The 21,155-nt window shown below is 39.6% G+C and overlaps 1 protein-coding gene across 1 annotated transcript in view; it reads right to left on the bottom strand.

Annotated features, from left to right (window-relative positions):
- SFMBT2 (Scm like with four mbt domains 2) overlaps positions 1 to 21,155 on the bottom strand; it is a 2,938,510-nt gene that overhangs the window by 874,111 nt on the left and 2,043,244 nt on the right. The window contains 2 exon segments of the mRNA XM_044088354.1: positions 12,339 to 12,465; positions 20,105 to 20,187. Coding sequence (XP_043944289.1) covers positions 12,339 to 12,465; positions 20,105 to 20,187 — 210 coding nt within the window.

The raw sequence follows: 21,155 nt of genomic DNA, 5'->3' as shown, positions 1-21,155 counted from the left end.
ACAGTACTATAACTATCCCAAATACATTCTATTGTGTGCTTGGCAGCTATGATTCATGTCTTCCTTGGAGTGAAGGTCCTTTTTCTAATCTAATGCACCTGCTCCAGGTAAAACTTAAGCTGAAAGTGCGCATCAAGAGTGTCAAAGACGCTCTCTCCTCTAATTTCTGTGTCAGTAAATGAACATCCAGAATATGATGAGTTTTCTCTCCCAGGTTTCTGTCTCAGCAAAGAGACAGGGAGATGAACTGACTTATTCATGGACAGTTCAGGAACCACTTTATGGAAAAAATGTGGGTTTTTCCTCCAGGGGACTCAGTTCTGAAGATCACATATGGTTCCCTACACATGAAGCTCTGAGACCCTGCAAGCAGATGTGATGGCCACCACAAAAAATGTTCTCCAAGAAATAAACTTCAATGCTACACAACTTGGATAGAGAAGAGGCCTGCCTCTCAATCATGAAGTTTAAGGTCCACAGAAGGGAAACGTTCATTTCAATAATTGCAATATGAACCATGACAATGGAATGACTAAAGCTGATAATGAAGTTCCTGCAAGGAAGAAAGTTCCCCTGCAACTCCCATGCGGGGGGAAGTCCCCACACCTACTAATATATACATATTAATTCCACAGCAACACATCAGTTTCAGTGAAAAGAGGTTTTCAGCAAATTTATTCAAGAGTATTAGGAATCACTAAACCTACCTCTGTACAGTTGCCACATTCCCTTCTTGGCCACCATGGGGAAAAATAGAATGAGTGTTGGTCTTCCTTCCCTAAATTCTGCATTGAGTGATAGAATTGATAAGAACAGTTGAAAAGCTTACTGGGATAATTTCCCTACCATAAAATGAAGAATGTATCCACCACTACCTTTCCCTTTTAACTGCTGCATCAAGCAGAACTGGGGTGGGCTTTATTTACTAAGTGGCAAATAGTTAAAAATCTTTTGTGGCCTATTTCTGGAAGACTTGGACCAGACTAAGGCTCTGAATCCACAGCTCCAGTAATATAAACTGCTGAGAAACTGATGTTCCTTGTTTACGGCTCATTGCCAGATGAGCATCAGCTCCCTGAAAAAGGGTTACATTTAAATAATTCATGATGGGCTTTGTTTATGAATGAATAAGTAGAAGCCTTGCAAGACTCTTTACCCACAAGATGTTTAGGTGCAAGAAGATGGTGTAATGGCTGATGCACTGCACACAGTTTTTGCAGAATGACAATGGACCACATCCTCTGACCGATGCAGGTGCCAAGGTGAGATATAGTTAAAAATAAAATGAATTATTTAGGGGGCTGCACAATTATTGCAGAATAAGGGGAATCTCACAGAACAAGAAGAAAAACAACCACTGAATGCTAGAGAAAAGGGAAAATTTGGATAATATGCATGAGTTTAAAAACATTACTGTCCTGCAACTATTAACTCCAGAGCGATAAAACAGCATATTTAGGTAGCATACTTAGGTAACAAAAAGTAGAAAGAGTTGTTGCCAAATTTAGGGAGCCTATGACAAGAAAAATTACCATAGATCCTATAGAGTTTTTAAGAGATATTTTGGAAATGTGAAAACCATGAATTTTGAGTACAAAAGGACATATTTATGAAAGGCATAATTATACCAACATTAGAGGAAGATAAGGCTCCAAAATTGATAGTTAAAACAGAAGGAGATGAGATGAAACTAGTGCTGTATAATCAACATGCAGGGAAATCTCCAGTAACAGATGGTATTCCTGTGTAAGTATTTTTTTTTTATTTTATTATAACAATTTAATTTTTTGATAAATATGAATTTTAAAATAATCTCATAATATAATATCATTAACTAATTATTAACTCCATATATTCTGAAATTTCTTTTATTATCCAATCTCTGAAATCAGACTGATTAATTAAATAAGCAGATACTGCATAATTCATTAGTAATTATTAATTTCTAGATCAACATAAGACATTATGATTAAAAAGGGCAAATAATACACTACTGCTTTTAATCTTACATTGTAAATCTGTAGAAACGAAAACTCTACTTATCCTTGTCTGAGTACCAAAATGAACAAAAGACTAGTGAGTAAAAAAAAGGGAATATTTATCAGTATTTGCCACAGTATTCATAATATTAAGATTATTAATCCAATCTTTAAAAGCTTTAGCTGTAGGAGGAAATTTAACATTTTGTTAAACAGTAGTTTAAATGGAGGGGAAGCACCAGCATTTTGGAAGAAAATGGTGGTGGCTGTATTACCCAGAGGGTAAAGCCCTGGCAGTCACAGCCTCGTACAGACCAAATTCAATTTCAAACTATGTATACAAAGTGCGTGTGTCTTTATTAGCTAAAAGAATCACAAAGGTGTTGCCAGAATTGATAGATATGCATCACTGTGGTTTTATGGAGGGGAGGCAAACATCTGACAATACTAATAGAATAATTATGATCCAGACTGAAGTAGGATATAAGAGAATACTGCTGTTGTTGGTGGGTCTTGATACACAGATAGCATTCAGCAGAGTAAGCCGGGACTTGAGTAGGGCAATGGAAGCATTTGGATTCCCTGACCCAATAATAAGGTTAATTAGGAGGATATATGTAAGATTGAAGCAACAATTAAAGACTTTGGAATGAGTGTGTTCCATGAGTGCTCTTGGGAAATTGTACTTGATGCAGAGAGGTCTGCACCAGGAAATACTGAGTAAATCCATTTGTATTCCAAGTGCACATCCCTCTCCAGTGCCAGTGGTGAGGATTCAGGCTCCTTGATTACTGGCCCAGCATGGGGATGACACATACAGGTACCCATCACATACTGGTAGCAGTGGTGGGTGTCACACGGGGGAAGAAACTAAAAAGATAAATCAAACACTGAGAAACTGGAAGCTTTTATGTATATTTATAGCAAGATACAAGTAGTGGAAATGTTTTTAGCCTCTTTAGTTTTATAGACAGGTCAGTCATATTTTTATCAAACAGAGGAAAAGTTGTGGACAATAATTAATGAAAAGTTGAAGGAATGTATCTGGGAGGTAAACAGAGTAAGAGTAAAGTGGGGCATAATTAAACTTCCCAACAGAACAAGGTGGTTTAGAATTACTTGATCTGAATGGATATTTTACAGCTACACAGTTATATACATAACCCAAGCAGACGGTCATAATTCAGAGTGAAAAGGGATCTCACTAAAAGCTTATTATATAATGTATTATATTTCTGTAAATGTTTTAATTGTTCTGTACAAATCTTTGTTATTCTTTTGTAATATGTAACTTGCAATATTTGGAGCTTTCCTCCCCAGGCCTCCACTGAAAACGGGCTCTTTATGGCCAGTGGACTTCCCCGGTCATCAAACTTAAATAAATAAATAAAATAAAATTATGATGCAGGGGGAGGAGAATTCAAGAAATAAGGAGAGAGTGGGAATTTGGATTTAGATCCTCAAAGAGAATAATCATACAGAAAGATAACAGAGTGGGATATCACAGTAGAGGCAAAGAGAAAGGTATAGGGGAATCCTAAGTGAAAGACCTACTCTGATATAGTTTTAGTTAAATCTAGAACAGAAGCTGCTATCAAAAAGGGGCAATTAGCAGAGTACATACAATTCTGAATGATAACTGTACTTTTAGACAGAAAAGATTGGGAAGAGAGACTGGATAAGCAATTTACAAGGAACAATGGGAGGACACATGTATGGCTCCCAAGTATGCAACAAAGTCTAGAAGGTTTAATATTTTTGCTCGGAAGTGTTTGCATACGTATTTTTACACCACAAACAGACTCCAGAGTATTTTTCCTCAGGCAGATATCAAATGTTGGAGGTGTGATAGAGAAGAAAGAGGTAACTGGGAATATATGTTTTGGGAGTGTAATGAGTTGGCAGATTTTAAAAATTTCCTAAGAGTACTCTGTCAGAAATAGTGGGTAAGCAAATAGTTGTAACTAATAATTCTTTTGAACTGAGACATATGATCTGAATTACCTAGACATGGTGGCTGCCAAAAAAAATACAAAAAAAAAAAAACAATTACTAGAAAATGGAAACTGAAGTCTAAAGCAACTGCAGTACTGAATATTGTAACAGAGATAAAAAAATGGAAGTGGGCTCTTTAGAAAATGGAAGGAACAAATTACATATAAATAAAGGGAAATCGTTGGAATAATGCATTCAGAATAATGTTCTGGATGAGGAATGATGTTTAAGGGAAGGAAGGAATTGAGCAAATTTACATAATGATGGACTAAGGATAGTTATAAAAAAGAAAATATGTAATACATAATGTATGAAACTAGAAACATATTAATATGAATTTTCTTTTACATTAATTTGTCTGCCTATATCTCTAGTGATAATCTAATAATGGTGTATAATAAGAAGTTATGTACCTACCATAACGTTCCATGTTAGTTGTCTTCTCTCGCCTTCTTTCTTGCTTGATGGGTTCGGAGCCGATCCCTCGGCTCCGACTCGGCACTTGCTAAGCTCGAGAGTCTCTTTCACCAGCTCGAGGCAGCCCCATATCCCATGATGCAAGGCAGTAAATACCCAGATCTCGTTTGTTGCCAAAGGGCAATAATACCAAGCATAAAATACTTCCCAAAGGAAGAAGAAACTTACAAATGGAAAAAGGACCAGGTCTGAATGGTCTTTAGCATAAAAGTTTCTTATACAAGGTCTGTCCAGGCCAGGGGGAAGGAGGGAGGGTCGCAAGAAAGAAGGCGAGAAGACAACTAACATGGAACGTTATGGTAGGTACATAACTTCTTAATGTTAAGTTGTCAATCTCGCCTTCATTCTTGCTTGATGGGACCGCGTCCTAGCACCTCTATCCTGGGTGGCTCAATGGAACAAACTCTTGAGAACTGTAGAGCCAAAACTGGCCCTGTCCCTGGAGGCCAAGTCCAATTTGTAATGGGAAACAAAAGTGTGAGGAGTGGCCCAAGTGGCGCTGCACAAATAGTGTCCAAAGGCAGTCTAGCTTGAAAAGCTGTAGAAGTAGCTAAACTCCTAGTTGAATGTGCTTTAGGTTTTGAGCACAGCTGTTTTCCCCTGATCGTATAAATTTCAGTGATGACCGAAGAAAGCCATCTGGACAAAGTCACTTTAGAAACAGGAAGGCCTTTTTATTATCCGCATAGGAAACAAAAAGTTGATCAGATTTTCTAAATTTTTGTTCTGTCCAAATAATATCTGAGCTGACGGTGGACGTCAAGATAATGTAGCTTTTGTTCAGCTCTATCTGAATAGTTAGGAAAAAATACCGGGAGATCAATGGATTGATTCAGATTGTTTTTTGAAGCGACCTTAGGTAAAAAGGATGGATTAGTTCTCAAAGATACTCTGTCTTTGTGAAAAATCAAATAGGGGGGGTCGAACCGAAAGAGCATGAAGTTCAGACACCCTCCTGGCAGATGTAATAGCCACTAGGAATAAAGTTTTCCAAGAAAGATATTTCAGGGAACAAGAAACAGCTGGCTCGAAGGGGGGAAGAATTAAGGATGTCAGCACTAAATTTAAATCCCACTGTGGAGGAGGATTCCTGATTGGAGGCTTTAGTAGGAAAATTCCTTTCAAGAAGGCCCTGCAGAGCCTATGGGACATAATATTATGATCTGCTATCCCGACATGAAAATTAGAAATAGCAGCCAACTGAACTCTGACTGTGGAAGAAGAGGAGCCTGCATGAAAAATCTCTGCTAAGAAGTCCAGAACTGCCTGAACAGGGGCAGTAAAAGGATCAATATTTTGGGCCTTAGCCCAATAAGAGAAACGTTTCCATTTGCTTGTGTAAATCCTCCTGGTAGAGGATTTTAGTGAAGCTACTATGATGTCTCTAACTGGGTTAGAGATCAAAGTAAGCCTGGCTAAGGAAGGAAGTGGAGCAACCATGCTGTGAGGTTGAGAGAGGGGATTGACCGGTGCAGCTGACCGGATTGGTGAATCAGTAGATCTGGCACTGGGTCCAGATGCCACGGCTGCACCAAAAGGTGATGATGGAGGAACGGAACCAAACTTGTCGAGGCCAGTAAGGGGCAATGAGAATCAATTTGGCTCTCAAAGCGGTAGCTTTCTGGATCACCTGAGGAATCAGAGGAAATGGAGGGAAGGCATATAGAAGTCCCTGGGGCCAATCCTGGCTCAGAGCGTCTCTGGTCGGATGGCCTGATAGAGGGAAGAGGCTGAAGAAGTCTGGACATTTGCTGTTTTGGGGAGTAGCAAAAGATCGCAACATGGACGACCCCATTCCAGAAAAATCTCTTCCACTATAGATTGCTTGAGAGACCACTCGTGAGGCATGAGGATAGCTCTGCTCAATCTGTCCGCTATAATGTTGGTTTTCCCAGGGATATGCGTTGCTACCAGAAACCGATGAGAGGAGATCGCCCATTGCCAAAGTCTGAGCTTCTCGACACAAGGGGTAGGACTTGGTTCCGCCCTGTTTGTTGATATACCAAACTACAGACATGTTGTCTGTGTGGACTGCAATTGTCCCTACAGGAAGAAAGTCGTTGAGGGCTTGCAACGTTAAAAGCACTGCTCTCATCTCCAGGACATTTATGTGCAGATGGTACTCGAGCGGTTGCCACGTCCCATGAACCATCCTGCCCTGATAATGACCCCCACCCGATCAGGGAGGCATCCGTGGTGACAGTGGCTATCGGGACGGAGGTACAAAGCACCTGCCTTGGTGAACCTGAGACGATGTGATCCACCAAGCAAGATGCTCTTTGCATGTCTGTGTCACCAGAATCTGGTGACGCATTGGAAGTTGCTGGTATGACCACTGTGTGAACAGCATCCACTGAAGAAGGCGCATGTAGAATCGAGCCAGGGAAGAAGAGTAATGGCCGCAGCCATGAGACCTAATACCTTTAGAACCATTCTGGCCTGTATTTTCTTGCTGGCCAGAATGATCCTGACATGAGTCTGAATGTCTGAAACTCTTTGTTCTGTAAGGGTAGCTGACATCCGAACAGTGTTTAAGTTTGCCTATGAAGGTAATAGACTGGCAGGGCGATAAGGATGACTTTTCGAAGTTGATTGAGATGCCCAAATGAGAACAAAGGTCTATTGTGTAATCCCTGGCTTGTATAAGCTGATGCCTGGTGGTGGCTGACAGGAGCCAGTCGTCGAGACACGGAAACACCTGGAATCCTTGACGTCTCAGGTGAGCCGTGACCACTGCCATGCATTTGGTGAACACTCCGGGGCTGTAGTGAGACCAAAGGGCAGGGCTCTGAACTGGAAGTGACTGGACCCCAGCCGAAAGCGGAGAAATCTCCTGGAGCGTCTGTGAATTTTGATGTGATAGTACGCGTCCTGAAGATTTATTGAGCACATCCAGTTGTCCTTCTGTAAGAAGGGCAGAATTGACTGAAGAGTGACCATTCGGAATCTTGTCTTCCTGACAGACTTGATGAGTCTGCTGAGATCCAATATTGGTCTCCAGTCTCCCGTCTTTTTGGGGACCAAAAAGAACCTTGAGTAGATTCCGGGCTCTGAATGGTCTATTGTAACTGGCTGAATGGCTCTTTTTTGCAGTAGTTTTGCGATTTCTAACTCTGCAATGTCCCTTAGACCGGGAGGTACATCTGGAAGGGAACTTGAGGGGAAGGGACTTTCCTCGAAAGGAATTATGTAACCCTTGGATATGATCGACTGTACCCATCTGTCTTGAGTGAGGGAATGCCAGGCTTCTGGGTACAGTGATAATCTTGCCGCGACTGCCTCCAAGGAGGGACAGCCGGGCAACACCTCAGGGATGCTGAAAGGGCTTATCAGAGAGAGGCTCCCTGTTTCCCTGGTTCTTCGGACCCCCTCTGCCTCTAGAGCGGCGTCTGTTGTTGTTACCCCTCTGCCTCTAGGGGTAAACTGACCACGTGAATCCGGCGTGACTCCTTGGGATTTACGGAACCACATCTTCCCACCCTTCTGTCCTTTGGGATAAGGCCTAGAAGGGGTGGAAAAACGGACTCCAACAGCAGAAAGAGTCTTGCCGTCCTGCTCGCACCTGGTCAAGGTTTCCTTCACCTGAGGGCCAAACAAAGCTGACCCATCAAAGGGAGAATTTGTGAAGGACGCCTTAAAGGGATCCGCAAAATCACATAGCCGCATCCAGGCTTGGCGCCTAAGAGCCACACCTGTGCCTGCGGCTCTACTCGCTCCATCCGCAGCATAAGATATTAGCCGCATGGAGGAGTTTGCAATGGAATTGAGGGTTCCTAGCTGAGAAGCAATTTTTTCTTGAGCCCCTGCAGCTGTAGGATCCTGAACTACTTCCCCCAGCTCCTTCAGGATATCCCTTTGGAGTCTGGTGAAGTGACATAGGTAATTCAGCGGACGATAGCAAAGGTCGCTGATGAAAACATCCGCTTACCGTACCTATCCATGGTCCTAGAGTCCTTATTAGGAGGATGGACAGGCACGGAAGGATCTGCAAGTTCCTTTTTGGTGGCCGCAGCCACCACCATGGCATCAGCGGGGACACCCTTAGTAAGGAATTGTTTGTCGCTCGGGGCGGTGATAAATTTTGAAGGCCTCCTAGGGACTGGCTCTACAGAGTCAGGAGCTGCCCACGCCTTCGTGCAATCACCTGCATAAGGGGTCGAAAGGCGGAGATACCCAGGAGGTGGAGGGCCGAGATCCAAACGCCTCTAGGTATACTGACTCATCCTCAGAGGGATTGCTGGTGGGCCAGTTTCCTCTCTGTTTCAGAAGTTCTAGGATGTCTGAGAAGGAGACATCCTCAGAGGGGATCTAGGGATCCCTCTGACTCATCAAAGTCAGTATCCAAGTGACAGACTCGGGAGTCTACATGCTTCCTCTTACAAGTCCTCTTCCTAGGAGGATCTCCCGAAACATCAGGAGAATCCTCAGAAGAGGGGCAAATTCCCAATGGGGAAACCTGAGGCGGAGTATCACTGGGTCCTGTAGCAAGAGAAGTGGCAGAGATGTCAACAGGTACAATAGAGGGAGGAGCTACGGGAACAGACTGCTGACTGATACCAGTGGCCAGTACACTCTTCATCACCTCGAATGCTCCCCTCCCAGGCAGGTCCGAGAGAACCCGCTCCAAGAGCTAGGAACTCCAGGGGCCACCGAAGGGAAGTCTCCGAGGCAGATGTCGGAGCCGGGCTCAGCAAGGCCGAGGCTCCAAGGGAAGAGCGGGCTCGGACAAGGGTCCGATGCCACTCACCCCTCGGAGGAGACCATGGAAGCCCGACCACCGAATCCCTCTAAGGAAGAGGAGATAAGAGTAGAGGCTGAAGGAACAGAAGGGGGTATCCGTCCTCCAGCCGTAGCAGTAACCATTCCCGAAGACTCCAACTCCAAACTCTGGGGTAGAGTTGAAGGAGGAACAGTAACGGGGTGTGGGCCAACAGTCGTCTGTTGAGACGGACTGTGCAACATTTGGGCCAGTACCTGTGACTTGAGTAATCTACTGACCACTCTCTCTAGGTCATGGTCTGATAACCTGGATGACCTTGAAGATCGGCTCCGATGGCTCCGTTCCGATAGAAGAGGTGAAGCCGGCGCCAAAAGTATCGTCTCCAAGGAAGGAGACCTCGACCTCTTCCTGGAATGAGCCATCGGAGCCGATACAATAGATCCTGTCGGAGCCGACTTCTCGGAGCCGACAGGAAGCCTCGATGTATCGGCTCCAGCCGGAGCCGATACAGCCACCAAAGTAATGGTGTCGGAGCCGATCGGAGCCGACACCGATGCCTGTGCCACATGGGTGTCGGAACCGATCGGAGCCGACATCGAAGTGGTCAAAACAGATTCGGCACCGATAGCCATCGGCGCCGAAAGCTTTGTCAAATCAGAATCGGCTCCAGCCGGAGCCGATCTCGACTCAGTACGAGTCGGAGCCGAGGCCGCAGGCTTAGAAACAGAAGCCTGGGCCTTGGCAGGTTTTGTTGATTTTGGTGGAGCCGACTTAGCCGGAGAGCCCTCCGGCTTAAGAAGGCCCCTAAGAATCAACTTATTACGTCTCTCCTGCAGGACTCTCTGGCTGAAGGAGTGACAAATAGCACAGGAGTCCTGCAGGTGAAGAGGGCCCAGACAATACAGGCAAGAAGTGTGACCGTCTGTCAGAGACATCTTCTGACAGCACGAGTCACACTTCTTAAAACCCGAGACCCTCTCCTTAGACATAGTGTTGAGAACACAACACACACACACACAACACCAGTCTAAATTAACTTACACAAAATACCAAAAGGTATTCTATAAAATCCAACACACACACACCCTAACAGGGGGGGGGATGGGATAGGGAAAAATTGACTAACAAAAAATTAAAGGAGACAGGAAAATTCTGTCAGAAAGGGTAGAATATAACTTAAACTATCAATAAAAGAGTTTTTTTGACTAAAAAAGGGGCTTAAATCACAAAAGTGAACAACTTACCAGGAGCTGGTAAAAAGAAGACCTCCTAAGCGAAGCGGCAAACGAGATCTGGGTATTTACTGCCTTGCATCATGGGATATGGGGCTGCCTCGAGCTGGTGAAAGAGACTCTCGAGCTTAGCAAGTGCCGAGTCGGAGCCGAGGGATCGGCTCCGAACCCATCAAGCAAGAATGAAGGCGAGATTGACAACTTAACATAATATGATTTAACACAAAGAGAATTTACCTAATGTTAGTAGCAGCAACTTTGCTACATAAACATGTGGATGACTGGTTTTACAAGGAAAAAACATATGCTGTGTTGTTCTGGGCAGAACATTAACCTGTATGCACTGATGTTTGTATACAGAACAATTACAGAGAATGATGGTAGAGAAATAGTATAATGAATTACTCTGGACATGAACATCAACATACACTGGAACTAAAGGCATAAAAACAATCATCATGCAATGACTTTAAAAAGAGATAAAAATAAACTAAATAAAGAAAAGCTATGATCAATATCTTAGTTGACTCCACTCTTTAAACTGAAGTTCAAATGAGCAGAGACATGAATTTTACAAGTGGCAATTAGAACAGTGAACTAAAGCTCTGAACTGTTAATGAGTTGGTTCCTGTGCCCAGAGTACAGAATTTGATTCCTTCCACCTTTATTTGCCTATTCTGCGAATTTGAGCTAGTCTCCTGAGTCACCCATTACAAGGGACCGTTGTGTCCAGTGGGCTTACCTGGTTAATCAATTGGTAAATAAACAAATAAATACAGGCTAACTTGTCCATAGTCTCTCCAATATCCAAGCCCCCATCATTTAACAGATAGTGCTTGTTTCTTCCCAAGCATATCCTTTTCAATACTGAAAAAAAAAAATTCTTGAAATTAACAGATAGAAGCAAAAACAAAGCATTCTGGAAAAAAAATTAAAATATAAAATGTAAAAGACAACCAAGGTAAATATGACATGCATATGCATTCATTAAAATCATAATTTTAGCTCACTTCCTAATGCAAAATAATTAATCAGTACATTGTGACATATAAGGAGTATGCTAGGTTTCACCCTTGCCCAAAAAAAAAAAAAAAAAACCTGAAAAACAAAAAAACAAAAAATAAAAAGCAATGATGCTCTCTAAATTACACCAGCTTTAAAGATGCATATAAATGTGAACAGTTCTCGAAAGGAAAAATAATTCTAATTTGTTCTTAAAACTTATGCATTTTACAGCCTTTGCCTGGTCCAGGTTTTCTAGAAGTAAGGTACTGAAGATTTTTTTAATCTATTTGCCATTAATGTAAACAAAGTGCTCCCCTAGTTCAGCATGATACAGCAGGGGAAAGGGAAAGGTAATATGGATGCACTCTTTATCTTGTGGTATGGAGATTATTCCAGTAAGATTTTTAACTGTTCTTGCTGATTCTATCACCTTCTGCCAGAGTTTAGAAAATGAAGATCAATACTCCTTTTGTGTTGGCCATGAAGGAAAAGTGGTAGCTGTACAAAGGTAGCTTCAGTGATTCCCAATAGTCGACATATAACTTCATGAAAAAGATATCCTTGATAAAGCTTTAATAAACTATGTTCATCAATGATGTCAAACAACTGACTATTGCCCTTCCTTAAGTGCAACTCTCATATATCACTATCCCTTACATGTATTAACTATTAGAGAGACCTTAAATAACTACATTTTATGCTGCTATTCATAACTTGTTTACCTACTTGTGTTAGTTCTGACAACTTTTTAAAATTTTTTTTCTTTTGCCTGACCAACAGAATATATCTGTTATAACCCTGTGTGCATTAAATAATAACAATTGTGCTACTAGGTTTGCCACAAAACACGAAACAATAAGTAACAGGGTTCAGTCTTTTAAAATGGTCAGTTAAGGTAGCCATTTTGTGAGATACGTTATATATACTTACCTTCTAGATGAAGCCACATTAGTCTTCCTTTAACTTTGGTAATGGAAGCAACACACATTTCTGCAGGATTTGTGAAGTTCACAGCTTCAAGCTTCATGTTTTTTGTAAAATCACGGCTAGATGAAGTCTGAAAAATATCATGAAGTATTCAAAGCATGGATTCTCTCAGGGATTTAATTTTGTACCCATACTGTTGTCCCCTCCTTTCACTAGTTACCCAACATTTAAAAATGCATACCTCTCTCCAAATGATGTTGCATATACCTTCCAACCTCTCAGCTTTCAAAATCATAGCAGGGGCGATCGAAAATCACAACACAGAGCCCACAATCACAGCATTTAAAATATACTTATGCATAAATCCATGCCCCTTGAGAGTTGGGGGGGGGGGGCATGAATGTGTAGATTGGACCTGTTGGGCGTTCATTTTAGCATCACTCCTTTAGGTCAGTGGAAACACCACTGTCTGTACATACATACATAAATACACATATACAAACACAAAGGGATGTGACTGTCAATTTGAGCCACTTGTATGACTGTATACACCTCAGATATTTGCTTGCAATCAAATAAATGAATAAATACATAACAGCACAGAAATATTATTTCACTTTGGTGTTATTAGAATCATAAAAGTGCAACACACTGCAAAACCTCCCCTGTCCTCTCAGATTCTTAGTTCAAGAAACAGGGACAAACACATAAAATCAAGGACAGATTTTAAATAACGTTGTTATATACTTATGAAGATGACAAAATAATAGTTGTACATTAGCAAGTATTTTCTGGAGGATGTGAAATCTGAAACTCACGTCTACCATTATTTAGTGATTGCAATCCACAAGTTGTGAGAAACCACAAATTTTATGAGGAACAGACCAAACATATGAGGCAAAATTGGGAAAATTCTGAACTCAAGCACAAGCACACGCGTGCGCTCGCACACCCACACACACACACACAATTTGATAAATCCACTTAGAGATATTCTTAGATTTCACATACAAACATGCTCAGTTTGGTTAATCTACTTACAAATACAGACTTATATCACACACGCACATATACAGTTTGGAAATCAGGTTACAAATACAAACTTAGATGGATCTGCTTGCAACCCAGCATGGACTGAGCAGAAAAAATGCATTCCTCATTTAATGGAGTGGCAAATCAAATATTTAAAAATAGAAATATGGCACTGGTGGCACAGACATGGAAATGTGATTTGGAAATTAATGACAGAGATGAGATGCACATCTATTCTTAATCTAAGTAATCACACAGAATGAAACGCATACCAGGCAACAATTATTCTGTCATACCTCTCCACCTCTAAGCATAAAAATTAGGAACAAAACCAAAAAATAATCATAGGGGAGGGAGAGAAAATCTAATAATCTGTAAAAGATTTTAAATATTAATTTTATATACTTAAAAAGTTGCTAGGAAACAAGTTTGGTGTTAGCATGCATTTTCTGAAAGATATGAAGTCTGTAACTAAAATGTCTGTCATTATCTAATGATCGCAGTCCTTTGTGTTTTGCTGGAAGGAAAAAAACATTGCAAGAAGATCAGACCAACAATATGAAGCAAAATCAGAGATAACTGAGAGGTAATCCCATCTTGCACACAAAATAAATAAGACATTTTTACACCTACACACTCATATCATGCAACAGCCTTCTTCAGTGCTGCTCTTGAATTTCTTATTCTCTCTTCACTTGTTCTCCAGAAACAAGCAATACTGACATTCACTCTCAAGTCATCCTCCTTGTCTTGTAGTACCCTGCAGATGCTAAAATTTCGGAGCTGTCTGCCAAATGCAGAACAGCTGAGAAGTAGAGATTTAAGAAATGAACAGGTATACAGATCTGTTTATCAGACATCACTTAGATGTTGCAGGTTTTAAGGAACATAATGGTTTTGAAAGTTGCTCATAAAAAATATACTAATTTGTGCGTTAAATAAATTTCCTTGATCCAAGCAACTAAAAAGAAATACTGAAGTTCAAACACTTTGCCAACCCTAATTGACATCACTGTACCACACTACAAAAAGGAAGATGGCTGCTAGCAGCCTCCCGTTCCACTCTCCAGCTGGCAACCCTTATTTTTTTTTTCAAATATAATTTTTATTAGTTTTGCAAGATTTATAACAGAAAAAAAAACAGAAACACATCAAGACACAACATAATGGCAACCCTTATTTGCAAACTATTTTTGAAGGACACTACCTACCACTTAAATTTCTTTTTACACATCTGAGAATTCAGCCACTCGCTTAGAACACAGGGGATGGCCTACGATTAGTAAGACTCCCATTTAAACCTACCACCACTGAAAGTGCATTTAGCAAAACCATGCCAGCTTCACTCTCAGATGACATCAGACTACTGTCTGATCTTAACAGCTTTAAAATTCACCTGAAAAAGTATATCACCGAAGACAGTAAATGTAAATGGAAACAGGACCCAGGATAAACTACTGACTACTACATTAGCTCTACATAACTATTTTCTACTCGCAGTCCCTACTGTCCAGCTTCCCATTGTCAGTTTTTATACCAGTACTACTAACATACAGCTAACTAAGCACTGTCAAAGAATGATTAACCTTGTTAAATACTGCTGAACAGTCCTTGAATATTTTAAATCTCTATCCTAATTGACTTTGCATCACACATGTATTATGTATGTACAAGGTATTAATATCTGCATGTATGCTGTGTGTTTATATTGTATACCACCAGCCAGAGTTTGCTTGTACTACCTGTTTCTATTGTAAAGCAGAAACCAGCATATGATATTCTCGTTATATATGTTTATGTATAATATCTTGCCTCCTTGGCCCAAGTAATTGCTGAAAAGGGTCTCAGGACCAGTCTACCTACCCACTTAACAAATGAAAATAAATAAATAAATACATGAATAAAATAGATCACTGGCTATGCTCCCGGATTCAGTGCATAACACAGATGTGGTGTTTTTTTTTGTTCCGGATTCAGTGCATAAAACAGATGTTTTTTTTTTTTCTTCCCATTAACGCTTTTCACACTTCTTTCCAAATACTGGTTTAGCCTTTTTTGGTGGTGGTGGAGAGGGAAGAAAGCAGCCAGTTCATACTGAACCTCATGAGCTTGTGTCTCTGTCATAGGCTACACAAGGTAAATGAGTTGTGACCATTTAAGCTTTGCCACTACCCACATTTAGACCGTACCTCCTTTTTCAAGGAGGGCAAGACAGTCAAACCAGGGGAACAGTGCATACCCATCAAACCATCTCTTGCACATTAAAATGCTCACTGAAACAGGTTACATAAAACACAGCAAAAGCAAAACTTAGGTCTACAAAATACTTAAAAGAAACTAGAAGAAAAATAAATGATAAATGGATAAAATGCGTGTTTAAGGGGAAGAACTAGCATTAATCTACAGAACATTTTTAAGCACCACAGATGCTTATTTCTAAGATTCAACTATCTTTACTATGGCGTCATAACAAAAGGTAACAAGAAATCTCTATTTAACTCCCTTTAAATATATTATCTACCACAGGAGTCATCTTTCATTCCCATTAAAGGAGCCTTACAAAGAAAATACGGTTCAGTTGTGACTAAGCAAGGGTGACTCAGCCAGTACATAATCAGTCACACTTGACATAATTCTCTTTCGTGCTGATAAGGCCATCATTGCACTTCTTTTTTTTTGACTAGTTTCCTTAAACATGAAACTCATCATACTGACTTGGCATAACTTAAATATTTACCTAGTAGCTCCAATCTGGTTACCAATCCGTACTACTCAATGTTCAAACCAAAGGGGAACACAATCAGTTGGCAAATTATCTATTCCAAATTTTACAGATACTGCTTCATTGTAATCACTTTGCTCTCAGAAGATCCACTTTCTACAGTGAAAATATATGCACTATCAAAATTACATTCAACAAATGTAATCAGATGCATATTCATCTGCAAAACCAATTCTCATTTGATAAAGTTTAGGCAGAATGGCATATTTGGAATTACCATTTGGTAACACTCTACCATTGTCTTCCATTCTCTCAACACCAATTTATTGACAGACATCTCGCCAGACTAATCCATCATATATTGACCCCTGCATTAATCTTTCAGCAATCATACATGCCATATACAATGCATGACATCCAGCCCTCATCAGTTTCAACTTGCCTCAGATAACAAAACATCCACCAATTACAAATGGATTTAAATTTATAATAGAACTCCTCATCATTAACTGACAATTCCTTGATGCACACATACCAACAATCATTAACCTTCACAGATTTTTGCCATTGCATCATCCTACAAGTAAACAGTATGCCCCTCAGAGAGTGCTCTGCTCAAACTGATTATACTAACTGCTGGTCATCACTCCTTAACATCCATAAATTCTGTGTTGACTGAGTTGGTTTAATTAAGGTAAAGATTACCAACTATGCCCTTAGCTTTAAAATTATGGACATTCTTCTGTGTTGTCACTGGATCTACTAGGAGTTTCACCCATTCGAGAAAAAATATAAAGTAACAGCATGGACTTTATGCCTTAAGTTCCATAGATGACATTGCTTTACGACTTCAAAATATCTTGCTCACTGCTTAACTGTCTGCCCACAAAAATCATGTGCAAAGAAAACTTTTCTGCCATAAACTGAATATATTTTGTCTGGCATCCAGAAATGGGATTATACTTGTACTTTAGATAACTATTTCATAGACTATACAGTAACAAGCCTAAGTTGTCCCCACTACCATATCTGGTAATGAAGATGGATGCCACTACGTTATCTCAACATGAATATTTGTGCCAGAAATAAACAATTCCAAAGAACAGCATTTTCCATTGTATACTTCACACAATTCAATCCTTCTATACTCCCCACTCCTATTAACTTGCAGATTTCTCTCTCCAAGACTTATCTTGCAGCTTGACCAACTTAAGTCCTACCATGGTCAGTTCTACACTGAACTTCATACACTGCTTTCCAAACTACTCTACTCGTATGCTGTAAAAACAAAATGGTGTCTGCTTATTCACAATCTCTTTCAGCATCATCATGATTTTCGCCATCTACTCTCTTCCAAAATAAGTCATTACTGGTCACAATCTTTTAGAATTCTGATACCATTCATTGAATGTTCCTGGGTCATCTTGAAAGTTGCCATATCTGAAATATTCATAACTTCTTCAACTTCACTTACTCTCAGTCCAATGATTCTTTTAAGATTTCAGTAAGTTCAGTACTTGCAGCCAACATTTCATTTCTCTCCTCTTCAAATAAGGTAATACACTGAACAGATAATGCTTTAAGGTACTTTACATCACTTACTTTGAATGAGATGTATATTTTATACAGTTTCAGGCAACTGATGGGAGCAACAGAAAGAAACATCCTTCCAGATGCACAGTGAGATCTCACCCACAACTGACAATTAATTCTACAAACAACATAACAATAACAACATGTGTACAAAATATTTAAAAAAAAACTGTGTCTGGAGATGCATAATAAAACAAGTGTTTAAGATGTGTTCAACAGACTCTACAACCATAAACAAGATTCCTTTATGAAATGTAAAGCATACGGGTATTTATTACATCTATTTTCTAAGCTTATCCATGAAGTTAATATAGGAAATAAACATGACTTTGGTAGGTCACATTCAGAAAACAGAAAACAGGCAATACATAAAAATATAAAGACAGAGGTACAAAGACTACACTTGGGTACAATTTTGAAATGTTAACATCCAGATTTGTTCCCAGTCTTTAGAATTTTCTTTTAAATTTGGCATTCATCTTGACAAATGTTTATAAATGAATGTTTCAATCTGATGTAGTTGCTCTACTGCTGCTCAGAAAGTTAGGTCAATTTTAAGTAATATGTTTTATGAAACTGCACAGCATAAACACCAATGTACTTATATGAGATGAAACATTATCAGGTAATACCAAATAAGGCCTTACACATATTTGCCTGAGTCCAGTTAAGAAGTGTTAGTAAATTTATCTGGAAGGAGTACAGCTCCAAGATATGCATTTTAAGTCTGCTTCTTGTATATTGCAGTCTATCCAATTATAATCATCAAGTTCAGGTCACAGGATTTACACCAAGGCAACCAGCAACCATCTTTCCATCAAAGCATTTTACCATCATTTTAACCAACAAGGTCTTGCACAACATTTATTTGAATTTCATGTCCTTGATCTTTTTGAGGAATAGCTCTTCTGATGGTGGAAAATTAACTTATTCCACACAGCAGCATCTGCTAGGCAGTTCCATAAAACCCTCAGTAAATGTTTGGGTTTCTGGGTCTATCCAGCCTCTGCTTTGGTTGTCTGACCCAACTCACCACCCAGTGGTGGCAATCGAACAACAAATATCTTCATGCTTTTAGTGGATCTTACAAATGCTGTACTGAATACCTCTGACCAAAGCATTACACGATGAAGTGTTCAGAGGGTGTTTGTTACTAAGCACAGAGAATCAAAGGCTCAACTTGTGCTACTAGGCATAGAAGTTAAAAGGCTAAACTTATTGTCAATTGTTTGGTACACAGACAAAGCCATAACTATGGCCCAGATGACCCACAATCAATTAGTAGTCCAGGTGTTACAGAAGTCTAAAAAGAAGGATAAAAATTATCCATCTCACTGGTGCACTCATCCTGGTGGAACAGAGGCAGTCTGGATTGCTAACTAACCAGCATCTAACATAGCAGTAGAAGAATAGCATTTTTTCCAAACAGTTCACGGTGTGAGTTTGCATGTGTGAAGTTGTGTGCACACCAAAGGGGAAGGTACAGCAAGCCCTTAGAGTGATGTGAGTGCACATCAGCTGCCAGGGGTGGAAAATGGACCAAGAAGAAATCCCTCTCATTCCCTCCTCAAGAAGTGTCGAGCTGTGACTGGCAAAGAACATTGTGCAGTTTCTCTTCCCAAGAAAAATAGGGTCAACTCTGATATATCCTGAGCACTGGGTTTAAAAAGCTTTACAGATGATGAAATTTTCATCCAACAGTAAATAAAAATTACTGTTCATGCCATCTAATATGTAAAAATAAATGAGAGTAAATGAAAGAAAGAAAAAAAAACTGTTCTCAGCATTCATAATATTAATATGTCCACTTGAACTAGGAGTTACTCTAGATCTGACAGCTATAGTTACTAGCTTGAGTAGACCACAGAAGTGTCATCAGGAAGCAGGTTTCACAACCTACAGAAAACAAATGAGCTGCATATCTTTATCTTCTCATTGCATGCCTCACAACCATCTAGAATTTTGCACAATGCCAGATATTTACCTCATATTTTTGATCTTCTCCTCATAACATTTGTGGCTTTCTGGTACATCACTGAGGACTGAAGTTACTAAAGTTACTAAATAATAACAGACATTTGAGTTTTCGACTTTGTATCCTTCAGAAAATGCATATTAATGAAACATGTATAATTCTGAACATACCACCCAATACAATTGATTAAAATATTTAATCATAGACAAAATGGAATGAATGCTGTACAGTTATGGTATTATTTAATACCTTAAAAATAAGCACAATAACCTGAAAGGGTTGAGGTATACTGTAATTTATCAACCACAGCAAGAAAATCAGCCACAATGCATTAAAGAATAGCATACTTTCAAAGAAAGGCATCCTCAAATATTGCCTACTGAGCATACATACACCATAATAAAGGTTTGTTTTCTATAGTAAAACAGCTCTGTATAGTCAACTTACATTTTGAAAGCACACTTGAGGTGCTGCCTCTGCCCCACACTGCTTAAGATAATCTGCCCAGTCAAAATCTGGACTTGGATATCCTGTGAAAAAGAAAATTAAACACAAAGTCAACTCTGTTGTTAAACAAAGAAATAAATGATTTGGTTTACTCATCCTTTTTTAATAGCATTTGAATTTGGCACGTGCAAAAGGAATGCAACTAATTACACTTAAATTAACTTTAACTGCATAACTCTCCAATAGATAATTAATCTCAAACTGTTTCAACAGTCAGTTATAAAGCTGACAATAACAAATAAATGAAGCTAACTATCCTGTTACATTCTACATGTTTGAAAGGATAAGGACACAACAATCTTATGAAGTACACTTTGAAATGTATTTAATATTCTAAATTAGAAGTCCCTTACCCTTTTTTCCTTACCCCATGAAGATGCACGTTTGCTTTTGGTTACTCAAGCAGTAGTTAGTCCCAACAATCTGATGCGTGTACCCCTCCTCTTTTAACTATGTCATGTTCATGATGACCTCTTATGCAGACATGTTCTGTCCTGTCACTTCTTGTCATTTGCGCCATCTCATACACATTTCTGATGAATTTCTTCTCGATTCTTTTTATATAAAATGACATATTTTATATATATATATATATATATATATATATATGGATCCAGGTTACTACATCGACAACTTCAGAAGATCGAGGGCCACTTCCCCGACACGAAAACACCGACGCATAAATAATCGAAACTGCAAATCACGGACATTTAACAGGTAACAGGTTTAAATTTCGCTAATCATGCCTACCATGTTTTAGTAAGTGTGGCAGTGTTATGCATGTGTTACGATCATTGTATTACTAAGTCCTTATGGTAGGCATGATTAGCGAAATTTAAACCCGTTACCTATTAAATGTCTGTGATTTGCAGTTTTGATTATTTATGTGTCGGTGTTTTCGTGTTGGGGAAGTGGCTGTCGATCTTCTGAGTTGTCGATGTAGTAACCTGGATCCATATATATATATATATATATATATATATATATATAT

This window comes from Protopterus annectens, chromosome 11.part0 (assembly GCF_019279795.1).
Source record: "Protopterus annectens isolate FY-2018-M chromosome 11.part0, PAN1.0, whole genome shotgun sequence".
NCBI lineage: Eukaryota > Metazoa > Chordata > Ceratodontiformes > Protopteridae > Protopterus > Protopterus annectens.
This window is presented reverse-complemented; position numbering and strand designations above follow the sequence as displayed.